This window comes from Larimichthys crocea, chromosome XII, assembly GCF_000972845.2.
Source record: "Larimichthys crocea isolate SSNF chromosome XII, L_crocea_2.0, whole genome shotgun sequence".
Classification (NCBI taxonomy): domain Eukaryota; kingdom Metazoa; phylum Chordata; class Actinopteri; family Sciaenidae; genus Larimichthys; species Larimichthys crocea.
In genome coordinates, this window is record NC_040022.1 from 18,857,726 (window position 1) to 18,870,395 (window position 12,670).

At 39.6% G+C, this 12,670-nt stretch overlaps 1 protein-coding gene across 1 annotated transcript; it reads left to right on the top strand.

The window, feature by feature from the left end:
- Positions 1–1,293: 1,293 nt before the first annotated feature.
- rgs5b (regulator of G protein signaling 5b) lies at positions 1,294–2,955 on the top strand. The gene is made up of 5 exons (XM_010748978.3): positions 1,294–1,460; positions 1,575–1,664; positions 1,771–1,832; positions 1,939–2,102; positions 2,213–2,955. Exons 1-5 carry the CDS (start codon positions 1,417–1,419, stop codon positions 2,387–2,389), a joined length of 537 nt encoding a protein of 178 aa, XP_010747280.2. The 5' UTR covers positions 1,294–1,416; the 3' UTR covers positions 2,390–2,955.
- Positions 2,956–12,670: the final 9,715 nt, after the last annotated feature.

Sequence of the window (12,670 nt, forward strand, 5' to 3'; positions counted from 1 at the left end):
CCCCATGGACACTACATGTTACTTTAATGCGATGTGTTTTTTTTTATCTGCACATCTATAAACCCTCCAAATCTAACCTGACGTGAAGTTCTTTTAGCTTTTCTGTATTTTATGTTATTTCTTATTCTACTACACTAGCTTTTTTCACAGTACGTATTTTGATCTCTAGTTTACATTAATTATTCTCGACTTTCTCACTCAGAGCACAGAAATGGTCCAGTTCACCAAAGCAAAGTCCTTATATGTGAAAAGCTGTCATCATCGTTGTCCTGTACATCCCTGCCTCTGCAAACCCACCATCTGCCTGCAGCACCATACACACCGTCATCTTCACCCCCTTCTGTATTTCTGATTCTGATTTTGCAAATAAATTTCTTTCTGATTCAGATGTGTGTTTGTTTCTCCTGCTGACACTCAAAACAAAAAATAATATTTCTCCAGCCTTGACTGACTAGTTACATTTGTTGAAGCACTGTACTTATTTTGCCTAATTAAACTGAGCTTCTCTCTCGCTGTTTTGTTTGACCAGTATATCATCCTATTGATTTTAAGGGGATTTGTACTTGAATATACTACTTTTACTTTTAGTGGTACTTTCAGCTCTGTTACATTTATTTAGTCAACTTAGCAGGTTAATAATATGTATACAAACCATCAGCTCTTAAATATGACATATATGTACCTTCATTTAACATAGCATGATGTATATCCAAAGTTGATGTTTTTGTATTTTTCAGAAAAAAATGAAGAAGTTCAAATCTTATTTCATGGGTTCAAAAAAATCAATCTATTGGCTTGCTGATGTTTTGAAGTCATTTAACTAAAGGACCTGACTACAGTCCAGATCTGCTCATTTGGGTCATTTTGGAATTCACCGGCAAACAACCTGTTTAATGAATTATTTGTTTATTATTTTAGTGATCACTGACCCGAGTCATGAGACTAAACTTAGCTTATATTAAGGGAAAGTACTCATCCTCACTTTAGGGGATTTTCTGTCCCTGTGAGTACGTCTGGTTCTCTTCACAAGCATTGAAATATATGAACACACAAACAATGCCACACAGACACACACACACACACACACACACACACACACTCTGACTGAGCATAAAGACATTTAAGAGTCGTGAACTAATTCAGTCACTGCAATGATCACACATGTTGTTCAGAAGTGAGGAAGTCGTCTGGAGGAAATTCATTGTGGAGGAGTCTCCTCATCCTCCCACACATCTTGTTTCATTGGCTGAGAGGTGTGATGTCACTGAGTGGCCTACCCTATAAAGAGTCACTCTGCCACACAGAAGGCAGACCAGCTGAGACTCACTCATAGGAAACAAGCAGCTCTGTGAGACACCACAGACAACTGTCAAAACCTTTGGAAATATCCACCAGCGAGTAGAAAAACATCTCATCATGTGCCGAGGACTGGACTCACTGCCTGTAACCTGCCTGGAGAGGTGAGATCCACAAAGGTTTTCTTACTGTTTTCCTTTTTTTGTGGGAACAGTAATTATTGTTGTACTTTTAAAAAAGTCTTTTTTTTAACAACTTTTCATTCTTTATCTTTGCAGGGCAAAGGAGCTGAAAGCTTTGTTTGGAAGTTTACTACAAAAATCAGATCACAGCATCACAGGCAAAGAAAAGAAAAATGACAAACTGAAGTAAGACATACATTCAAGTTCTCTTGTTGAGCATGTCAGTCAAATTAAAGTGGACCACGGTAGTTTTTAGAACTTTTCCTAATGATGTTCATCTGTTTTCCTGCAGATTAAACGTCGATGAGCCTTTGAGGTGGGAGGAGTCGTTCGACAAACTGTTGTCAAGTCAAAGTAAGTGCAATCCTCCAGGTCACTCTTGATGCAAATGTTTTCATCATTCCAGGTTTTTGGAGATGACTACCAGATGTTAACTTTCTCCTTTCTCTCCTGTTTCCAGATGGGCTGTGCCTGTTCAGAGCGTTCCTGGTCTCAGAGTTCAGCGAGGAAAACATTGCCTTCTACTTGGCCTGTCAGGACTACCAGGCAACTAAACCCTCAAAACAGGCCACCAAAGCCAAGAAAATTTACGACGAGTTCATCGGCTGTGATGCACCACGAGAGGTAAATATCAAATAAGCTGAACAGAAAATTTAGGATGCTCACTCTGCCGGCTTATCTTATTTTGCTGTGAAGTGCAAATAATCACCTGTCCACCTTTTCTTTCGCTACAGGTAAATCTTGACCATGTGACCAAAGCCATCACAAAGGAGAACATGGAACACCCCAGACAGTCCTGTTTCGACCTGGCACAGGCCAAAATCTACACCCTGATGGAGAAAGACTGCTACCCTCGCTTCCTTAAATCCTCTATGTACCTGGAGGTCAGCAGAAAGGCCAAGACAGGCTAAGAAACTTCATCAAAAACTGTCCTGCACGCAGCAGATGTGATGTGATCACTCCTCAAAAGGGACATAAGCTTACTGACGCACAGCGGAGGCTGGAAAGGTTCACACGGATCAAATACCTCAGTCCAAAAAAGTTTGGTGCCAGATTGTGGAGTTATTTTGGAGACCGACGGAGGTTGCGCACAGATCAGAGTCGGAGCTGCAAGTTGAAGTACACATGAAGCTGTGAGAAGAGACTGAGACAGACTGAGCTGTCTGCCTCTGAAAGAGACACCTGTACTGTACATATAGGGCTGCATGCACGGCAGCCGCAGTGGCATCTATTATAAAAATGCAGAGAGATTTAAAGAAGTCGCTTTCACACAACAAAACTACCACTGTGAGAGACTGTAGCACTAGTGTTTATTTATTTATTATTTATTTAAAGATATTTTATTCTAATTTTTATTATGTGAATGTTTGCTGTGCAACTGGTTGGTGAAAACTGGTTTGATATTTGTTTTTTATCTGAAGTACTGTATGTAAAAATAAGTATATTGAATAAAAAAATACCAATTTCCAGAGAGAAAGGGTTACTGTTTTGTTCCATGGAAACCTTTAGAGAAGGTGAATGTGGTTACTGATGTCAGGAAAAATGTAGGAGACGACTTGCTCATGTTCACTGTTATAGTTGCTCGCTACTCGTGGCCTCATTGGTTCCACTTCACAAGTGGGTGACTGGATGACTCCTTTTCTCTGGGGTTAGAGGTAATGGAAGATATGAGTTATACGTGTGTGTACAGTGTGACTGACTATGTGTTAATGTGTGTCAGTTTTTGTAATTTCATTAATCCAATAATCTGCTTTTGGCCCATAGAAAGAGACTAAAAGCTGAGGTTAATTTGCCCTTTGTTCGGTTTTTACAGGATTACTTCAATAATCATGAGAGAGGAAACTAGTTTGGCCACCCATCCACAGTAACAAACAGGAGACATGAGTCAAACAGGTCACAATACACAAAAAGATGTACAATAACTACCAAAGGAACCAACAGCATAGGTGTAGCTCAGGAACCTGCCTAGAAACCAAATAAATACATATAAACAGATTTTGTCTTTGTGCTAAGTTAGGCTAATCGAATCCTAATTGTAGCTACATATTTAGTGTACAGGTGAGGGTCCCCAAAACTATTCCTTTAGGTTGTGAACTACTGTTTGTGTGTGTGTCTAAAAAGTCATCTTTCCAGGAAGCATTTGAGTGTGATGTACTGTCGCCATGGAGACAGCAGCCGCCTACTGATCACCTCCACAAGGCACATTTGTTTACTACTGTATAGCAGCCCGTGAGTCACAGCAGCCTCTTCTCCTTTGTGTAAAACAGCCCCTTCCTCCTATTCTCCTGCCGTCCATTATCGCCACCTCCTCACCACCCTCCACCTCCTACTACAAACGCCGACTCTTGCTCAAACACTCTGCCGCTAAAGGGGCGAGGGCAAAGTCATTAACACCACTCACACACTTGTGGAAGATGGCACTGCCTATCTCTCCACTCCATCCCCCTTTCTTTCTCTCCCTGTCCTCTTTACCCAGAAGTGGTGTGTAATGAGGCCTCTTCTGAACTTGATTGAAGAGACATTGATTTGTTTTTTTTGCTTCAGCAAATAGTGACAGATGGACCTGACTTTTAATTGTCACTTACTTGTTACCATACCAGCTGATGTGACTGTTTTTATGTGTTTTTTGTGCAAGTTCCCTCAAGCTGTAAAATGTCCGAATTTATGTAAGAAAGGAGCATGCAGAGACCTGATCAGGTGTGGCTGCATGTGGGCGGACAGGCAGAACTTGTAACTGATGACATCGTTTTATCAGGAGAGTGTAGTGTGGAATTCTTTGAACCTCTTGAGATAAATGAAAACACAAATAACACAAATAATCACAGAAAAACAGAGTGACCAAAAAAGCTATCAGGATTGAGATAAATGGTTTATTTATTTTGCCGGGAGGAAAGCCGGTTTGCAGCTTGGATCAGCATAAACCTGTTAAGGATTAAAGTAAAAACTTCTGGCTGGATAATTTCTGCTCTGATCAAATCGGCCTTACAGGGAGGACAATGAGTCTTTCTTTGTCATGTGTAACTGTATGCAGATGGGTGGACGAAAGAACTTTGAAATAAATACATTTAAGCTGAATCATATCGTAATTAACGCCAGTCACAGGGAGCCAGCTCATTTCCTGCTGTTATTCACTTTTTTTACAGCAATAGTTACTTAATGAGATAATATACGAGCGACAGTGTCATACAATCAAGTGAATGGTGTTTCTGTCATTCCCACCCTGAGATCTGTGATGTAACTTTGTGCGTACAGTCACCCATGAGAAGTGCGTAAACTTTAAGTCACACCTTACCAACTATTTCACTGGTTTTGGTGAAACTGCATATTTTAGGGAGAAAATGTTTTCAGATTTTTTGTCTGATGTCCTCCTGCTGCTCCGATTCAGCTTTCAATTACATACACGCTTACATAAGTTTTTTGATGGACAGTAAACTGCTGTGAACTATAACTGCTGTTAGTCAATGTGAGCTCAGTTTGTTAGCCAGTCTGCCCCCAGAAGTGAGTCATTCTCCATAAGCCCCCATATTTAAATGTCCAACTTCAAAGCAGAAATAAACATGTTACAGCCTGGTTCAGACAATGGTTTTGGGGGGGTTAATTTTTTTTTACTCATCCGTTCATATGATGTTAAGGCTTGAAGGTAAGTGCCATTACAGATGGCTTATTAGAGCACCCAGGCATCTTTCAGCCCGCCTCAGGTCCGCCGATGATCTACGCCTTTGCCGATATTTAAGCAGTATGTCCAACATGCAACAGCATTGCACATGTTGGCTTCAAAACAGCACTTCGGAAACTTGTGGGTGACATCACTCAGGCTCTGTCCATTCTTTATTCTGCCATTGGGCTGCCCGTAAAAGACGAGCGTGACCATGCAAGAAGCTGCTCGACAAGAGCAAATCTGGTACTGACTTTTCTTCCTTGATGACACCTACGTGAAATTAAAGACTGAAGAACAGACACCAAGCTTTTTACTGTTGGACTTGTAAGTAATTTTAATTAGCATCAAATACATTTACTGTATGGAGTGTATTAAGCGTGATATATAAAATAATATTTTGTATTAATAATAAGAATTGGCAAAGTAACATGTAACTAGCTCTCAAATGTCAATGTAGTGGAGTAATATCTACAATATTTGCCTTCAAACTGTAGCGAAGCAGAAATATTCAAAGCATAATTGTAGCATAAATTGTAAAAAACTGCACAAGTACAGTACTTAAGTACAGTACAGTACTGTACTTAAGTACAGCCCAATAAAGGGAATTTTGGGGGGAAATTATGCTAAACTGAGTGTCTGAAAGAGTGACAGGCCTGACTGATTTGAGCTGCTGTATTTTGTAACTAAATTTGTCCACTTCCATTCTCTATTAACCAAACAGCACTGGCTATTTTCAGAGTTTCCACTGTTCACTTACAGGAAAGAAAAATATAATTTAAAGGTAAATTACCATCCTGGAAATTTACACTATTGGAGCTCTGCTTCAGTAGCCTATTTTTAACTGCTGGAGTTTCCTCTGAAGAAACCGGCTGCCAAACTAAACTATAAAACAGATTAGTTGCTGCAGGGTTTTGACAGCCACTTAAAGTAACACAGAAAGATCATCGAGGGCACGGCTGACAAGATCTTTAGGAAGACTATTTTAATGGACAGATGCTTTAGTGTTGTGATGAAAACTGATGATTAGTAACATAAGAAACATACCTGTCTGTGTAAATGTTTGGATATAAATTCTAGGATCCTGCGGCTGCATTTCCCAAAAGTGAAAATATAAATCCTTCTCTTCCATAATCATAAATCCCTGAATTGGGTCTGGCAAAGGACTTTCATTGCCTTTGTATTAGTCATCCTCTCTGTATTTTTCGTTTTATTTCCCCTCATCTTGTCACTGTAATAAGATCCCCACTCCAAAAATGCTAAAAATGTATATTTTCAGATGCTTTTTTCTTATCTGTTAATTATTCCTCCATGCAGCTCATTATATAAAAAAACATACCTGAATAAATACAATAACACAGAGGCAAAACCAGGCTGCTCTGAAATTGCAGCCTTTGCCCAACCAATTTCTGCCACAGACTAATTGTTCATTTTATCTAATGTCTTTTTTATTTGTTTGAAGACAAATATATAATCTCCATTTCCAGGTTTACAATATTATTCCACGCCGGCTAGCCCGCAATAACCATAATGTGTTTACACAAAAGGCAAAACAACAGTTTTATTTTAGTACAGTGTTTTATTTACATTCAGAATCATAAAGTTTTACAGTTCAAACACAGACACATCCCGCACCTAGATGATCTGGCTTGGGAGAGGCAGAACCCAGCCTTTTTTTTCTCTCTCTATCTATATGTGAGTGTTTCTAAAGAGTGGCTCAGTTTAAGTGGACTGCTTCAAATGTCAGGGAGGTGGAAACATAATGTGGCTCAAAAGAGGTGGAGCTCTGTTTAAATGGTGGATCTGGCTCATCTGGGCACACACTTCAATGGTAGAAATGAGTCACCATATTCATTTAAAAACATATTTGCAGTGCGGGCGGTGATTAATAAGCTCCGCCGATGGTGCTTGAACATGGGAAAGAGTGGTATAAAAACAAAGAGTTGCAGTCATGGTTATCTGGTTACCAAGGGAACTAACCCTGCAGAGCTGAGTGGTCCCATCCCAACATTCAACACTCAGTTATACGACATAAGCTTCCATTTATTTTCATTTCAATTGGCTTGCAAATAGAAAAAAAAATAGCTGCTACAAATAAACTCCTTTGGTGTCCAATTGTTGGAAACAGCCTCTTGTCGGACACACAAACACTTAATCTAATTAAAGGTGATATTAAAATGCTGGTGTGAGTTTTGAGAATATAACTCACTGGCCGTATTATATCAACATCTGGTCTGCATTATTTCATTACATGATGCCCTATTCAAATAGCAGGGAGTTGAGCCATATACAGCAAATAAAGATGACTCACCTCAGTGAGGTGAGGCCATGTGTTTGCTATTAGTCAAATTTTTCCAGATAAAAAGGCGTTGAGCCTGAGGAGATATAGTTTCTCTGGAGTTAGTGCATTGGTGCAGTTCCCCCATAGGCCTTCTGGTTTTTTCCTACAGTTAAAGTCAGATGGACTGGAGACTCCCAATCCTCTCAAAGGTATGAATGTAGGAGGTATCCTGTGGTTGTCTGGATGTTTAAACCCGTCCAGGGTGTTTCCCTGTCGACCACCCAATGTAGGCTGGAATAGGTAGACAGAGAGATTGCTTCATCTAAGTAACAGAACATGCATACAAAGTGCAAGTTTAAGTGTCTCTTTCTGAGCTGACTTCCTCTGTGGTGTTTACTGTGACCCTATACAACAAATTCCTTCTTTCTAATTTATCTGAGAAAATTCTGCTCCTGGAGATTTCATGAAAGCGCCACTTTCCCACCTAAATAAGCCTCTTTACTAACAAATTTTAAGACTACAAAACTCAAGGCTCATGCCTTTCCCACATTATTCATACAGGAAATTTACTCCAGCCTTCATTTAGCATGATTAAATACTGCAAACAAAGCATTTCCAGCCATGTATTTGTCTGTTATGTTTACTATTTATTTATTATCCTGCATTAGTAGGATGCATCTGCTTGATGGATTTGACTTGAGATAATATTGTGAAAATCATGAACCCTTAAAAACTTTAAGGTCCAGACATTAATCAAATGCTAATTGATACAGCTGGTACCGTCAGGATCATGGTTCACCGAGTTCACCTCCTCAGCAGCATTTTTAAATGGGAAAGTAAAGTTCTGAAGAGCCACAAAGTAAATATGTGCAAACAGTCAAACTGAGGCCAACGTCCTCATTAAAAGGAAGGTTTGACATTTTGTGAAATACACTTATTCTTTTTGTTGCCAAGGGTTAGAGGACATGATTCATTCCACTCTCAAGTTAATATGAGACTACAGCCTGGAGACAGTTAGCTTAGCTTATCTATGGCAAATGACAGGGAGAAGAAACAGATGGAAATAAGTAGACCGGCTCTGTGTGTAGGTATCAAAATCTACCTGCCAGCACCTCCAAAGCTTACTAATTAATTCATTTTATCCCATCTGTCTAATCTGTACAAAAACTGGCAGAGACTCCAGGAGGTGACTGCACACTGCCAAGAAATAACTGAGCTTAAGTGGTGCCGTTGTCGGAGTTTGGACAGAGCCAGGCTAGCTGTTTCTTCCTCTTTCAAGTCTTTGTGCTCAGTTAAGATAACTGCCTCCTGGCCAGAGCTTTATATTTAGCACACACATCAGGGTGGCATCAATCTTCTAGTCTACCTGCAAGAAGTCAGACGTGCATATTTCCTCAAACTATTACTTTAAAGGCTATACACTTTTGTATTATAATGACATTTAGGTGAATGTGGTCGACCTCTGTGGCTGTGAAATGAAGCCAATGCAGAAGTGCCCAAAACTGCAGTTCGTCAGACGTCCGCTTGAGGCTGGCTACAGAATGAGTCAATTTTCATAAGCCCCCATGTTAAAATGTCCAACTTCACAGCAGAAATAATGAAAATGTTTTGGCCTCTATAGATAATTTGTCCATTCATTAAAACTGTACTGAGGGTGAATTTCTGTATAACTCACCTGTTTAAATTATATTAAGGCTTAAAGTTAGGTAAAATTGACAGCATGGCTGCTTTGATTGACAGGGGGTTCAGTTACAGGTGGCTTGTGAGAACACCCAGGCATCATTCAGCCTTAGTTACACCCACGATTCATGTCTTTGTTAATTTTTGGATTAGTGGTTTCAACATTGCAGAGTCTATAGAAGAGGACTCACATTTCTTATTTTCAGGTGATTACACATGAACACATACTTGAATATTATACTCAATTTCTACCACATTCTGCCAATAGCGTCAGCTGCCCAAATCTTCCTTTAATCTTCCTCTTTTCCTTTTTGGTTCCGTGCCTTTAAACTATGTTTGTCCCTATTCCAAAGAAGACACAGGAAGTTATCGGTTTAGGATTGGAAATTCTCTCTTGTTTCCTCTCACCAACTCTTTCACCAGACTCCCCAGACAAAGCTATGTCCCAATACAGCGGATTCAAGGAGCATAATACAATTAAGTAGTTTCTGACGTCAAAGTTCGAAGAAGTTTGAAGAATCCCGGGGAAGAGCGGCAATAATCCAATACAGATGTTTGTAAAGAAAAATAAGCACTGATACATGCATAATACTTCTTCAAGTATGTTTCCAATGAGTTACAAGGAAGAGACAGGAAATAGTGTAACGTGGCTCCCTACAACAGCCACATGACTAAGTGAGAAATAATGAGAAGGGTGTGTGGCAATAAGAGCACGGCTTCCACACAGTAACTGGGTTTGTGGGAAGGTCAGCTTTGTACTCAGCCGCTCTGACAAACACAGCAGGCTTTGTGTTTATTGACCTATAAAGTGCATTGAATGCCGAAAAGCAGCTGATCTCACATCAGTCTGCGCTGGGTGCGTTCCAGTTTGTAGATATCAACACAACATCTGATTCGTATTTGTCAGTGTGTCAGATTATACAAACAGAATACAAATTGTGACACAGTGCAATGGGACACTGTAGCCAAATACAACCAAGAGCAGGTTACTGAACGTGTCATATTTCTACAATTTACCATGTGATTGTTGCAATGAAAGTGTTGTCTATTATAAACTAACAAATCTGTTACTCAAACTGGACTTCCTGAATCCAGTCTCATGTCTGATGAGCACATGGAGGAGGGATACAGAGTCCTTGTGTGAGAAGATACTAGGGTGAATATCTGTGGACAGGGGTGTTGTTATAGCAAAAGCAAAGACGTGGCAATGTGACATCAAGGACTTACTATGTTACTCAAAATGTTTGAACTGATATATATAGCTCTCTGTGTAATGCCTGATATAGACATTACATTTGTTTCAAATTTCAATACCATGTACAGAAATTGAAGATCTAATTATCGTTAGGCAATTATATAACTTATTTAAATAAACAAATGCTTTGAATTACATGGTCATTTCTAGCAGCCAACCAAAGTTCGCTCAAAACAAATTTAAGCGAATGTATTGTTGTTTCAAAGTACTAAGGCCAAAATTGGCAGGCTGATCTCAGCCTTCAGAAACATGTTTGTTACCAGAAAACATTTACAATCACAGACAGCATTTGTACAGGCTGTTAGACACTAACTAATCTAATGCAGCTGGGCAAAATTATATCAATATTGTACCGCACTGTATTCGCACAGTGAACAAAATCAAGTTTATTTACTGACTCGCATGCTATGGACCTGTCACCTGTCTTTGAATAGACCTATAGACCTGAGTGCACATTGTGTGTATAGTAGACTGTAATAATACATGCATACAATGGCCACACAGTGCAATACTTTCGGTTTAAGTGCTACAGGAAGTTGCCTCTCTCAGGTCTCAGAGCACCACACCCATCACACAGCCTCACACAGTGCATCATATTAAATCACGCCTGACCACTTGCTTGCTTTGACTAAGCCAAAAATGATTAACTATAATTAATTCATCAAATAGCATCAGACTGCTCTAGGCAATTATTTGTTTTGGACCGCACAGACCTGATTCTGGGGTATCGCAGCTGTCATTCCTAACCATATGCAAATATGGGTGTGGATGCACAGAGGGTAACGCATAGAGAACGCCTATGTACAGTGACTGCAATTTTGTGTTACACCCCTGGATACATGAAGCAACACACCAACACAACAGCGTCACACACAAACGTGTAGTGTCTTTTTAAAATGCAAATCAACAAACGTAATTTAACCTGAGCTGATTCAGAGAGTTCATTTTGCATAAACAGATCATTTTGATTCATTTTCCAAAAACATATTTTGTTTTTTTCTTTCTTGCACTCCACCAGTCAGCCAGATGTTGGTTTATTTATTTTAACAATCCTCTTTATCTGTTTGTGTAATTCGACGATGAACTCTTCTTTGACAAGAAAAAAAATGTTGATAGAAACTGAAAGCAGTCAGCCAAAATTGTAATTTGTTCACTTCAAAAACTAATTAAACATGGAGTAAAGTATACACACAGTAATGTGTGAGTGCAAAGCCATTGTCTGTGTGTGTGTGTGTTTCTTCGAGTAAGAAACTAAGAACTATGAAGACACACTGAAGACACACGACCCTTTTTAACCCTCTCAACCAATTAACGTGCCGATGAGTGATCTACCTGATGCTGGGTGTTAAATTAGTTACAGCATTTGACGTGCATGAACGCATTCCTATTCGTGTTAACAAGAAGACACACTTGCGCACAGGAAGCTTCAGCCCTCACCTGCAGCATCACAAATGAATTCAATAAAGTGTCAACACGTGCAAGCCAAGTCACCAACCATTGTAGTGACAAATCGTTCACGTGCAGTCAATCAGGCTGCAGGAACTGGATGCCCAGAGAAAGACGTCATCTACTTGAGATGAGACAATTTACAGAAGAAGAAGAGTTTCTGAAGCACCTGACCTGAGTATTTCTGTTCTAAGTGTGATCTCAGAGTACATTTTGTCTCCAGAAAACAGTATAAAGACACTTGTACCCTAGGGGGAAAAAAGTGAGGGGACTGATTTTCTGAAGTGACAGAGCACTCTGTTCATGGACCTTAATGGAGTCTCTCTGTGCCTTAGACTGAGGCTGAGAGGATGACAATCACACTAAGTGGTTTTTCACACAGGTTAACAAAAGAAAAAGCTGAACAAAAAGACAGACACAAGATGGAGAATAAGAATGAGTGCCCTGACTGTATAAAGTGGATGTTTGAATTTGTGTGTCCTCCTTTTGCTTTAATGCAAAGAGCTCTGTTGCCACCTGCTGGGGAGATGACATGACTAAAGTTTGATCATGGAACAGAACAAATGTGTGATATTATACTGACATGTGAGAGCAAAAGACAAAGATGTTGGATTTACTTTAGAGGAAGATTTAGAGGACATAGTGGAGCATTTAGCAGCAAAAGAGCTAAATATTGTTCCATAAGATTTGTCAACAGTGCTCAAAGGATACTGGACTTATATCGGTCAGGTGGAAACAAACACAACTTCAGTGTTGTTCCATGTCTTTGGCCTCCTGAGAGCTGCAGAAACGTTGACATTATTTCTTAAGCAGATATGAACATGCTGGCAAACTGTTTCCAATTTAAACATCCAGCAGATACAAAGCAACATTAG

Excerpts from the sequence above, each read along its gene's own strand:
- rgs5b (XM_010748978.3), top strand. The coding sequence starts at position 1,417 with ATGTGCCGAGGACTGGACTCACTGCCTGTAACCTGCCTGGAGAG. Across the intron at positions 1,833-1,938 it reads CAAACTGTTGTCAAGTCAAA|ATGGGCTGTGCCTGTTCAGA; the intron begins GTAAGTGCAATC and ends TCCTGTTTCCAG. Across the intron at positions 2,103-2,212 it reads GCTGTGATGCACCACGAGAG|GTAAATCTTGACCATGTGAC; the intron begins GTAAATATCAAA and ends CTTTCGCTACAG.